Source organism: Mycteria americana, chromosome 2, assembly GCF_035582795.1.
Source record: "Mycteria americana isolate JAX WOST 10 ecotype Jacksonville Zoo and Gardens chromosome 2, USCA_MyAme_1.0, whole genome shotgun sequence".
NCBI classification, from domain to species: domain Eukaryota; kingdom Metazoa; phylum Chordata; class Aves; order Ciconiiformes; family Ciconiidae; genus Mycteria; species Mycteria americana.
The window spans coordinates 139,878,892-139,892,247 of NC_134366.1; the positions used below are offsets into that span (position 1 = coordinate 139,878,892).

The 13,356-nt window shown below is 40.0% G+C and overlaps 1 protein-coding gene across 2 annotated transcripts; it reads right to left on the reverse strand.

Annotated features, from left to right (window-relative positions):
* Positions 1–5,551: 5,551 nt before the first annotated feature.
* On the reverse strand, positions 5,552–13,111 carry RPL7 (ribosomal protein L7). 2 transcript variants are annotated; one of them, XM_075494811.1, is made up of 7 exons: positions 12,959–13,111; positions 11,952–12,054; positions 11,294–11,460; positions 10,493–10,630; positions 9,998–10,107; positions 8,613–8,840; positions 5,552–5,619 (listed from the first exon to the last, which is right to left on the reverse strand). In XM_075494811.1, exons 1-6 carry the CDS (start codon positions 12,970–12,972, stop codon positions 8,632–8,634), a joined length of 741 nt encoding a protein of 246 aa, XP_075350926.1. In that variant the 5' UTR covers positions 12,973–13,111; the 3' UTR covers positions 5,552–5,619; positions 8,613–8,631. The 2 variants fall into 2 exon arrangements, with proteins under 2 accessions (XP_075350926.1, XP_075350925.1); XM_075494810.1 differs by having other exon boundaries at positions 8,630–8,840; positions 12,959–13,110.
* Positions 13,112–13,356: the final 245 nt, after the last annotated feature.

Below are 13,356 nucleotides of genomic sequence, written 5' to 3' on the forward strand. Positions count from 1 at the left end.
TAGAAATAAATGCAACATTTACATCCTGGTTCCTTTAGTCTTCTAGAGTAAAGAATGTTAAAGAGCTAGACTCTACTACATAATAAGTTTAATTTCTTAACACATAATTAACACTTCCTACACCTAACTAAAACCAACTGAACTGCCACCCACTATTTATGCTGCTTTCAATCCTGTCTTCTCCCAAAAAGGGAGGGTATATTAGTAGACCATCTGCATAAAGAAAAGCCCCACCCAATTTTGCCTTTCAAAAAATATATTTCAGTGTTAGGAGAGAATAGAAAAAAACCAAAAAGAATTTCAGGTTACAGAAAAGAAGTTAAGGTTATAAAATTAGGATTGGCACAAAAAAAGTGCCAGTAATACAATTTACTAGGTAGACTTGTTCTCTTACAATTCAGTTGTGTTAAATAATATCTGGCAAAAGAAGCTAAAGGGAAAACAAGGAGTCTACCTGCTTTTCAAACTGAAACTAGACATGCTTAGAGCCTTCCTTGAATCCCATTTTCCTACTTGTCTTGGCTCACTGTATCTTATTTCTTTCTATCTTGGAAGCCTTGTTATAATGATGTGTGATACACAATATTAGTATCAAAAATTTAAACATACATTGTGCTGAAATTATTAGGTACTACTGTGGTATTCTATACATGAGATATTCAGAGTGATCAAGACTTGAAAACTTCAACTGAATTTTATTGTGCAATAAAAAAAAGAGCATAATATTGTGTATAACAGATGCCATCAGATACGGCAGAGTGCGGTAATCCTTGCGCAGCTCCTAACAAAGTGCAGTAGGAGTGGAAACGTGCCATGGGTAGAGCTTCACGACACCGCTGCAGAGCCTGGGCAGCACACATTCACCACAGCCAGCCAGCACCCCAGGCAGAGTCCAAAGACTAGTTAAGTTGTGCAGAACACTTCTGACTGCCAGAGCAACTCAGGATAGGAAGCATGTAAACCATGTGGCATGCTGGCTAGTTAAACTGGATTTACAGCCTCTCTGCACTGCCAAAACACTGCTAAGCAAGCAAAGAGTAATACTGCTGCTTACACCTCCCTCTGCTCCCTTTTCCTCCCCTACCCTAGATTTTACTTTGCATGTGGCTTCTTCCCCATATACTTCCCATGGCCCTATGACTGTACACTCCCTTATTTCTCATTGCTTTCCTCCAACCACCTGCTTATTTCATAATGAAAGATATTTGGTGCAATTAGTAGATTATATGAAGAAATACTTAGCAGATAAAAAAATGCTTTTGTGGAGTTTTTTACCTTTAGAAAAATAATTTGGGGGAAATTGCTTACTTGGAAAATTTGCTCTTACTTGCTATATGACCAAGGTCACAAGTACTTGTCATTTTCACAGATCAGGCTGGAAATGGCTGGTGCCATCACCTACAGACTGAAAAATGATAGAAGCTTTGTGTAGAAAATTGTTTCTGAACATCCTTTCTTAGCGCTTGCAATTCATGAGCTCAGTACTTTATTTTTCAGATTCTTCAGTCATGAAAAACTGCACCATGTAAACCTGTATTTAGGCAGGGCACAGGTATTTTTGGGATCCTAGATGCCTGGAGTAGTCTGGTATGGTACAAAAGCTTTTAGGAAAAACAAGCATGCAAAGAATGGGAACTTCACCAAAGAGAACTGGCACAATCACGTTAAAGATCCCTGAAGACAAAGAAATTCCCACTACACCCAATGAAACTAGTTGAGAACATTTTACCTGGAATTCGGGAGACTAAAATTTTGTTCCCTTCTAAGCGCGACTGTTTTCAGATTTGTATCTCTGTCTGCTCTGCAGTTTCCTAATCTAAGCTAAAATCGGGATTTTCTCCCTGCCTTAGACTTTACCACAGCTTCAATAAGGAGCAACATGCAGAGATTTTCTCACCTGTGGTTCTGTGGAAAGGACCATCTTCTGGAAACTGGGATTGGAAGGAATGCTTTGAACAAAACCCATGCATCTAGTTTCCTAGGTGTGAGCAAACCAGTTGTTGTATGAAGCAGCGACACCACTTTGCTCGCTGGGGACTCAGAATTGACAATAAACCGTGCTTAACTCTCTAAAAAACCCAATGGGTCCCAGTCCTCAAGAAAGAGCTGCAAGATCTGGATTCCAAATGGGCAGAAGCAGCAAAGCCCATAAAAGGTACGTGAAGTCCTGCCATCCCTCTCCTGAGCGCTATTTATGCTAAGATTTAGGCGACTTGCTACATTGTGCACTGCCTTAGTCCACACTCCCTTGTGAAGCACGTAACATCTACCTCATCCACAGTTCTGAAGTCCACTCTGGGTAACCAGACATCTTAAAACAAGGCTCCAACTTGTATCCCTTGAGTACCTGAAGAGCCTGCATTTAGTAACTTCTGCTGAGTAAGAGAGGCTGCAGGACTGCCCTCAACAAATCTCTCAGAAGTATAACAAACGCTTTAGAGGAAGAAAAACACCCAAACCTCAACTTAGAAATGACCACTGACAAAGAATCTGGCACACCACTGGTTAAGTGTTCCAGTGTCTAATTATCTTCCATTAAAATTGTTTGCGTAAAGCCAAAATTTATCTGGCTTCAATTTCAAGACATTTCATCCTATTACAGCTTTGTTAGATCAAAGAATTCTCTATTATCAAACTACTTTTCTCCACAGAGGTAATTATAGGTAGATACTAATTTCATAACCACGTCTGCCTTTAAAATGAATAAATTAAGTTCCCCGAGTATTATAAGGCATGTGCTTGATTTTGGCACAAGAACTGGATACTGCATTTGGCACTAATGTAAGCACTACTGGAACAAACGTAGTACTACCTCCCCCACACCATTTGATATTACCTTTTTAATGCATCCAAGAATTGCATTTGGCCAAGTGGGAGCTTATGTTCAGCTGACTATCCATCACGTCTCCTTTGTCTCAAAACACTGATTCTTGGGATGGGCTCCCATTCCGTTTCCAGATGTATGACTTTACACTTGGTGATAGTGAAACCGGCTGTATGAGCTGGACACCAGCAAAAAAAGGAATACCAATTAATTGTAAAGCCTATAAAGTTTAGCATGCCTGAAAAATTTGTGAGTTGTCAGCGTATCAAAGTCTCCTGTTGATTCTCCAATAGCTATTAGGTAAAGATTCTGGCTTCAGTTCTGAGGGAAAAAAAAGGATGTTGGTCATTCTGAAAGAGGTGAGAGTTCATAGAAATTTTATTCCAGAACGTGTCAGCAGCTGGCAGTTATGGACAGTAAGAAAATAACAGCGTGTTCGCAAGAGCCTGAACTTTACCATAGAATGTTGACAAAGGATCTGCATTATTTATTGTTTGGGGACCAAGTGATTGTCTTCATCAGCTACATTTTTAACTCAAATTACCTCATAAATGCTCCAAAAAGTACTACTCATGCATTGAATAAGTGGATCATGCCTCATTTCCAGTGCAAATTCTGACCTTAACTATTGGATCATGAGCTGTTTCTGTGTCTGCTATGGGACATGGCTGAAGAGCAATACTACAAATCCTGAAAGCTATGCTAGTATAAAAGGTGACCAACTACACAGGATTACTGGCTTAAAACACAGCTACATTTTAGTTCCCACGCTATATATTAACATTTTGCAGCTGTGATCTGAAAGTCATTTCAGAGGCAGGTACGAAAAAGGAGTTGCTCAAGTACCATGAAAACCAAATTAACTTTCTCCTCACTAACACTTTAGTGCATGTATTCCTTTAAACACAATTTGGGACCTACGGGGCATTCTTATCAGACAAGCAGGGTCCTACAGCACTGATTAACTTCATGAGTTAATCTTTTATTCTCTATACCTGTCATACAAAGTTTGCTATCCTTTCGTATGGCTTCATTATATCCATGAAATGCTTTTCTGTTCAGAATATACTAGAACACATGTATGCGTCAAAGGGAAATAACTGAAAACCTTGCAGTAAAGTAATGGAAGAACTCTACCAACTGAAACAAACGAACGAGGATACTGAAGTCAACAAAACTTTTCTCACATACATCCCCCCCCCGTATCAGAATTTCATTGTCCACTGGTGCAGTTTTAAGCTGAAAGGGGTCAAGTTGCTCTCTTACAGGATCAAGATGAGAACTGAGGTTTCCCATTAATAGCACAAAGTGATTACTGTAATTTTCACCATAAGATTTTTTTTTTTCCCTTCATCCAGCAACTTTGGGAAAGTGTTTTTTCCTTGTAAATCATACTGCTTATCACTTTACAAAGATGCCTAACAAATGAAGTACTTTTATGGTTTTCACCTTACTCACTAAATCCTTTTCAAGCACATCTCAGTAGTCTAATTACTTGCATTGAACAGCTGTAAGGAACTGCTAAGTTCTTCTGATTTAGTGCAGTTATTAGCTTAAATGGACAAAGGTATTGGTACTTTCGCATTTAGACACTGTGTTACTAGATTCTAGACCTCGACTCACAATAGGGGAATTGTCACTTTAGGTTTTAGAACTCAGTTGTTCAAGTATCTGGAAACACTGACACATCTGACACTCAGCTCTTTTGCCAATGTCCTAACGCATTAACAAACAGCACACAACTATTTTCAGTTAAGCCACTATCATAATTTCCTGAGTTATTTAAAAACAAAACTAGCTTTTGACAAGCTTCAATAAACTAGCATTGCTGTGAAAAAGTTTTATTTAAACTAAAGTGCAGAAATAAGCTTTTGCACAAATTGGAAAAAAAATAATCAATGCCAGTGATTTTTAAATGGGCATCCTCATTGGTGAAGTATGTAAATACAGCTTGCCTGTAACTGAGAAAAGCATTTCAGACAGAGCAGACTCAACTTGTTGATCTGTTGTACCAAATGTCGCAGCAGGCTAAGGCTCCTTCAGTGATGCGCTCGCAAGACAAGAAGCCAGTCTGAATGCAAGCAGAGTTACGCATTTTACCAGTCCCTGGGTTTCTAATCTGTCCTCTGCTAGACCTACACATTAGCAACAACTGCTCATATCCTCATGAATCCTGTGGTCTCCACTTCTATAGTATCTATATATAAACACTGAAATAAAACACTACAAACAAGTTACGTAAAGGTGAGTAATTATCTAGAATGTGGAAAATAATTCGCTATTTTGTAAAGTATTTCATGTTTCCTTTGGCAAAAAATACCTGAAGATGTTCAGCACCGGAAGTAATTATTATGATCTTAAAATCAGGATCTTAACACGTTAAGAACTGATTTACCTTTGCCTCTTCTTTACATAGAATAATCTTATGCAGCTTTCTGGTGCACTACAACTAAGTAGGAACCCTGTCCACTCAACAGCATACAGCTCAGTTTGTCATTTACTGTCCTTTTAATCACAACAAAAATAAGTAATTGTTGCCACTCAAAAACTAATGTTACCTGCATGAATCCTTCCAAATTTTCTTCCTCCAAATGAGGGTGAAACTTTATTACCTATATACTGCTAATTCAAACTATACATGGCTCTTTGAAACAGGTTACACCAAAGTTAACTTAGCGACCACAACCACTAGAGAAGAGGATCACAAAAAGACCAACCGAGATGACACACTGTTTTGGGCAAGATGGTTTTATTAACAGACCAGACTTTGAAAGATTGCAGCTGGGCATCTGAATCTGAAAGGAAAAAAAAAAGTATCATTAGACATGTGTAGATCTGAAACTACTTTGGCCACCTGAAGAATACATACATTTCTACAGTTTATAATTTGGGCTGAAAATACTAATTTTATTTCACTGGATTAAAGACTTCGATAGTCTTGCACACAATAACTAACTTCTATATTAACATCTCTTCACTCAAAATACAGACTCCAAGTGCCAGAACTAACAGGATAAACACTTCTACCTTGAACTACTGGCACCTGTCTTCCTATTTGTCTAAAAGCATAGCAGGGGGAACTTGATATTTGAAGACATACTGAAGCACTGTATGTATTCTAACTTTTAGTGCAGTAACCCTATTTTCAGCACATTTCAGGGACTGTTTACCTACAAAAATGATTGCAAAAAGCAGACTTGAGACCAGTTCCTGTAAAGTTTGCTTGAGAGCTAATGAAATTCACTATCTTGCCAATAATGAATTGTCAAAATTCGGTATCAAGTACTATGCTCTTTTTCCCCGATCTATATGAAGGAATCTGTACTGGAAATCTTTATTTGTTTTTAAATTTATTTGAGACTACCACTTAAGTAATAAGAAAGACAAATAGCAGGAAACCATCTACATATAGGGAAGAGGAATAAATACTAATCTTCAGATACGTGGCCCTTGAGAATGACAGTACTTATAAGTACTACCAATATCTCACCTGAACCTACTGCTCTAGTTGCCTACTACCTCAGCAGAAACTACAACATTCTTCTATTTTCTACATGTAGGTTACTTGTATTTTAAACATGCACTCTATTCAGAACAGTAGGAAAATAACAAGAATAGAAAGTGCAGGAGACAAGAACAATCAGTTATCTTAGCTTTACTCCAGAGGTACGTTTGTTTGCAGTCCAAGCAGAACAACTAACTGCTTCTAAGCATAAAATAAGAAACTGCAAGGTCATTTCCTAAATTGAAAGATGGAGTAAAGCCGTGATGTCTGCTACCTTACACAGGATGCTGAGCTAAATGTCCAATGAAAAACACAAGCAACAAGCTGAATATCCCTAGTTTCTCTGCCAATATACTACTCCTCACAGGCATTTATAGCCACTATTGTGAACTAGAAGCTTCCCTCCTGTAGGAAGGATCCTGAAAACTCAAGACCACCAGTATACTTCCAATGTTTGTCAGTGAAGATGGAGGAGAAAGCATCTACACTGACAGAAAAGCTGCAGGATTTCAATTAAGAACAGCAGTTTCCGTCTTACGCTCAGAAACCAGACAGGAGCATAAAGTGAAAGTAGTTTTGCTCGATCTTGGTTACAAAGCCTCATGCACTAACTGAAGTGAAACGTCTGCCAGTACTAAACGTGTAACAGTTTGTGCCACCCCCAGCAAAATTTCTACAAGAATGCTAGTACGAGTTATATAACATCACTCCAGGCACCAAACATCACAGCAATTCTGCTTCTCAAAGTTACACACTTCTTCCCATAGTTGAGCTAAATAGCTTTACAAGAACACCGTCCTCAGTAAGCAACTATTTTCCTGAAGCACAAGTTTCCACGTGCCATGTAACCAGTGCTTTAAAACTACTGCTTCACAGATGGATGCAAAAAGCTTGGGGGAGTGGAAACTGAAGAACAGCCTACAAAAAGCTGTCAGTGAAATGGAAAGATATTTCATAGGTCTCCTTTAGCTCCCTGGACAGACAGCAGACCTCTATAAACTCAACTTGCTATGCCTTGTTGGCTATAAAAACATTTCTTACAAGGCTTTAAAAAAAAAAAAAAAAGCAACTTCCCATCCTTCAAAAAATTTAATTTCTGAGAACTCATCCAAACAGCAACCGTACCTGTTTTAAGCTGTAAAGTCACATCACTACCGACTTTTTTTTTTTATTAACCAACCCTCTGGAAGTTAGGAGTCCCTAACTAAACTGCACATTGGATTTCTTAAAAAAAAAAAACAACCCAAAAAACCCACAACAAAACAACAAAAAAACCCACACCACACAAACACCCAAACCAAGAAAATAAACAAATGAAACCCAAAACAAACCTTCTTGCCTTTGGAGGAATCAGTTTGGGGAAAATTGCATTTTCGCCTGTTATTCTTTCCAAGTATCCTAACACAATGAACTTTTCTTAAATTCCAGCATATCTGTCATACCAAAATGGCATTTATCCTTGATTGAAAATAAGATATGGGCAACACCAAAGCTAGTTTAGTGTGTAAAAATCGTTGAAAAAGCAATGGGAAGTATGAGAACTCCGAAAAAAGAGTTTTGGCTCTGAATGGCAGAGACTTCTCAAAGCAGGAACAGCAGAGTGACAATAATAGATGATAAGACAGATCATTTGATCTAGTAAGACAGATTGTCATGACTCAGCTGTCACTGTCAAACTGCTTTAAGTGTTTATAAACCTTCCCATTTCTAAAGGACAGACTATGCAAACGGGCAAATTAGTCTTTCAAAATTACCATCTTGGTCATGTTAACATGGAAGGTTAAATTGGATCATTCTGAAGCTTGAACAAGCTGAAAATTTAGACCATTGAAATGGTCTAAATTGATAATTTAATTTCTCCTAGTCCTAAACAGGCTTTTATAGCAGAAATCAGACAATCTGAAAAAACACTGTACTTGCAATCACAAGATTTTGATCATATTAAGAATTCATTAATGAGGGCTGAAAATTTTAGCCAAGGTCTCAAGGCTTCCCATCATAAAACCCAAATAAGGTTTGAAAACAAGTTACTGGTAAATGAGAAGTAAGTTATTGGTAATGTTTATACTTCCTAAACATATCAGGTATAATAAAGATTTAATTTCTCCACAGATGTTTAAGTTTCAGTAAGACTTTAAAAATAAAATCAGAATACTGCATTGTCCAAGTAGCTTTATACTGTAGGTACCACCCAAGCACGAGTGAATATATATTAAACCTGAATGTTCAACCACTAATGGCAGCAGCCTACATAGCAGAGATAGAACAGAGGATAGTATTAACCTTTGGTAGTATCTCACCACTAGTTCATTCTCCTTATGAGTCTGTTGATCTGATCTTCTCTGTTGCCAGCATCCCCACCTTCCACGAAGTGGATCGTTTTCTTCTTCATTCCACCCCGAGGAGAGGATAACTTGAAGGGCCAAAGGAAGTTGTTCACAACTTTGAAGTTTCTGCCAACAGTGTAAATTTCATGGATCACGTCTTCCATGCAGATGATGCCAAGCTTTCCTAAAATTCAAAAACATTGTTTTCAGAAGGGCTACAGAGCCACTGGGCAATGACAGACTAAGAATAACCAAGTTATTATTGTCATACCTACTTATTTTGATAAACTTCAGGAAGTCAGAAAGCACCCACTCTGTCATGACACCCAATGACTGACTTTTCAAATTAAAATGGATTAGCTGCAGCCAACTCAACATTATTTAGTTGTTACATTTGGCAAGAGGCATCAGTTTCAACTGTTGAATATTTGTAGCCAGCAATAAGGAACAACAAAGAAACAAACCCCACTTAGTGAATCTTAGGAAAATAGAGAGTGTTCTTCGAAGAAAAGCTGGATTAAATACACTTAAACCCTAGTTATGTGTAGCTCAGGGAAATTCACTGAACTACTTAAGCTGTTGAATAATGCAACAGAGTGTCTTCTTAATGCCCTTCCAGAGTCTTCAGTGACACACTGCGAGCTAACTGCTCGTAAAATACAATGCTAAAAAGGAAAGTGATTATAGCATAATACTTGTACCTTTAGAATCTGATTATCTATTGCACTGGAAAAGGAACAAACATGACACGGTCAAATTTGAAGTGATACATAAATCAAGTGCCAAAAACAGGAGAGACATCAGTGTTTGCTTTCATTCCTGGCATGACTGGAAAAGAAGAAACCTCTCCGAGCAGTCTATTTCCTGACAACTGACCACCATGCCTTGTTTTCACTAGATACACTTAATGGCTTTTACTAGCCAGTTCTTCTGACAGGAAGTTTAAAAAGTCTGTTTACCAGACCATGAAGGTCTAAGACACAAGCAATGTCTAATATTACATTTGAAACTTCAGAGTTATATATGATAAGCTTCTTCCCTGCTGCAGCACCTTTTCATTACTGAAAGATCTACAGACCTATTAAAGGTCAAGGAGTTTACAATGAAAATTACAGATTTAAAATGCTAAAATTTGATTCTTTACACTGGTTTTCAATTCTTTATAATGAAAGTTACTTCCAGCTTGCTTTGTGTTAAGCTATTAAGACAGAAGTAGAGATTATTAACCAATCACTACTATTCTCCAGAGACAAATAAGGATAGTTGTCCAGCTTAGCATTAATCATCAAAATGCAACAACTTGGTTTCTTGTTTTGTTTTGTTAAGTGCAGCAGTATTTACCAAGGCGTTTCTGAATCAGGGAATTATCAGTAAGAGCAATGCGCTGCTTGTTGATCTTGCCGTAACCACGCTTGTAGATCAATTCGTGCACAGACTTCAGATTGGGATAACTGAAACAGTCAAGTTAAAAAAGAAAAAAAGAATTACTAGTCTTCGCAAGCCACCTTCCAAGTTAACAATCCTGAATAAAACTTCCATAACAAACAATTTAAGATCATTTCAGCATGTCCCAATTGTAAACACAAAAGCAAGAGAGAAGCAAATCTTACTCATACCAAATTCCCCAACACCACTAGTATGAAGAGTGTAATCATACCTAGCAAGCATTGCCTTTTAAAGCACTGCCTTAATAATGTTTTCAATTCAAAGCAGGGAAAGCACACAGAAGACAAAAACATTTTGAACGCAAGGTAAACCTGCAAGTCTAGTCTAGCAAAGTGCAAAAGGCACTCAACATTTGCACCCTGATTTGATAAAACTAGCCATTTCACTCACCCCCATGCAATATAGGGTTCAACAATCCGCAACATGTTGATAGAAGCTTTGTTGAGCTTTACAAATGTGCCATTAAAAATCTGACGCAGACGAAGAAGCTGCAACACCTTGCGGACCTTAGGGCTGACACCATTGGTACTAGAGAACATAAGAAAAAAAGACTCAGTTATCTACATCCCAGAAAATACTAAGTATGAGGTTAAAAAAAACCACAGTAGCATTGCTCCCGTATGAAATGCACCACTATTTTACCAATTACACAAAGCAAGCGTAGTAAATTATTTACTATCTCTATATATTTCAGTACTAAGTTAAAACAGACCTATTTCCATGAAAATAATTGAAATAAGCATTATACCAAAACAATTTAGAACTATCCTTGTGCTCTCCTGAACATAATTCTTCCAATCACAGCTTGTGTTAGTTTTCTGTAACACTTTACCAAAAGAGAGTTAAACAAACACTTCAAACAAAGCTTAGTAGAATGTTAGGGAATACTGGCATGTAATTTTATCGAGATTAAGGTGCAACAGAACAACTATTTGCACATATTTATAGCCTTGCTGCCTTCTTAAAAATCAGGGATTCCTAAAGACAAGAGATATAGCCAGCATAATGATTTTGCACTTAATTAAATAAGTCTCTGGTGCATGTACAACATTACTGCCAACAACTTTCCAAGCCACCAGCAGAAGGCTTGATTTTACTTACATATTTAAGCCCTTGAAACAGGCAGATTACAGGAAAGCCAATTTCAGTACTTTTGAACATAAAATTGTTTACATCTGTATTCAATCTTACCCTCTTATCCTGATCACGAATGCCAGTTTCGGTTCCGCTGGAACATAGTAATTGCCAGCTTTTCGGGCCATCCTGGCCATACGGATCTCCTGCCTATACATGTGCCTGTACTCCTTGTGGTAAGCTTGGGCTCTTGCATAGATGAGTTTCCTTTGTGCCTTACGAAACTGAAATCAGTTGAAAATTACTTAAGGTTCTATAATGCCTTTTAACAGATGAAAATCACCTTCAAATAATGTAGCATATTCTGGAACTTCCCACAAATAACACAGATTAAAGAAACATCTGCCCATATCATGGTTTAGAATCACTCTCTGTGATATTCTAGAGAATCTGGAAAACTGTTACACAGCAGTGCTGCTTTACCTTGAATGATGTCACCATGCATCAAGCTTACCCTCACAAAGGCTATAACCTCTTGCCTTGTAGAAGACTAACTTTAATCTTATAGACAAATGTCTGCTTCGCCCTTACTCTGCCCAGAACTGGTTTGTTATTGACGAAAAAAAAAAAAAGGCATATTTCAGTCCAAAACATTAAAAAAATATCAACGTGCTAGACCTAAACACCATAAACTTCTGTATTGCATTACATCAGCAGTAATAGCTCATATTGCCACAGATAAGCAATTCAAGTTAAGGAGTCATGAAATATTCACCTTTTTTATAGCCAAAATCTTCTTCTGACGTTTGGCTTTTATAGCTGCATAAGCCTGCCGCTTTTTCAGCAGGCTTTCCGGTACAGATGGCACCTTCTTTGCTCTAAATGAGGAAAAAAAAACCCTCTTTTAGCCGATATGGAGAAACTGGGCTTTAAAATAACGCATGATAAACATCAACGCAAACTCTTAACACAACGTGTACGCAGGCCTCACTGAGCCACCTTCCTTGTTCACACTGTCGCCAGGCCTCAAGGCAGCCTGAACAGCTCATCCTTTATACTAGACAAGGCAACCTGACAGACTAGCTGTTGAGCTGCACACAACCTACATACGCAACCGTAAAGACTGAGGCCACTTGAGTGACAAGAAGTCTTTACCCTACTTTGCTACAATCCAAGCTATCATAAAAGAAAGTCTGTTTCAAGCGCATCTCTTTCAAATTAATAAACATTTCAGCGAGTGCTTTAAGAGAAAAACTAGTTTGGCAGTACTCTAAAATTTATTTCACGGGATTTTAAGCTTACTCAGAATTTTAAACTCTTAGATGTGACAAAACTTGCAAGACCAGTGTCTACAGAGCCACAATTACGGGGGCGAGCTCCTACCCTAGGCGTACCCGGCTATGAATCCTTACTCAAGCCGTGCACCCTGGCGCGGCACTGACCGCCCGCCCGCCAAGCCAGGAGAAACTCTGCCGCCCCGGGTCCCCCACCCACAAGCAGCGCTTGGGGGTCAGCTCTCCCTGCCCGCTTCCCCAAGGGCCGGTGGGGCAGCAACCGCCGCCTCCGCAAGGCACAGGACCGGCGGCGCCTGCATCCCCACCGCGCTGGGCCCTATCCTCCCGCCGCTCCCGGCCGCAGGCCACTTGTGCCCCCTCCCGCGCCGCCAGCGGAGGCCTGGCGACCGGGGAGCGGTGGGCAGCGTCCCGGCGGTGGGGGCAGGGAGCAGGCGCCGCCGCAGCCGCCGATGGCGGCGGATTATCCCGGGGCGAGACGGCCACTTACTCCTTCTCCGCCATGATCAGCGCCGGAAGAGAGAGGACAGGCGCATGCGCAGGTCCGACTTAACCCGTCTGCCTGCGCAGGCAGGGCCCTAGGCGCCGGCAGGACCCCGGGTTTGGGCGTCCTCGGCGGTGCCTGACCGCGGCGCGGGCGCCGGGGTGTCCGGCGAGTGCCTGAGGTAAAAGCGTCCGGGAGCCGCTCTGCGCCCGGCGGGACCGAGGCCGCCTGTATCCCGGGCCGGCGGGAGCCGCTCCGCCGTCAAACCCAGCCTTCACCGCAGGAGGCTGATAAACGTGCTCTGGGGTGGTGGGGCCGCCGGGCATCTCGTGTAGCGCAGCATTTCCCCTATTCCGGCCTTAACACCTGTACTGAAAGCCTATGGGACGCCACCTCCCGCCCTG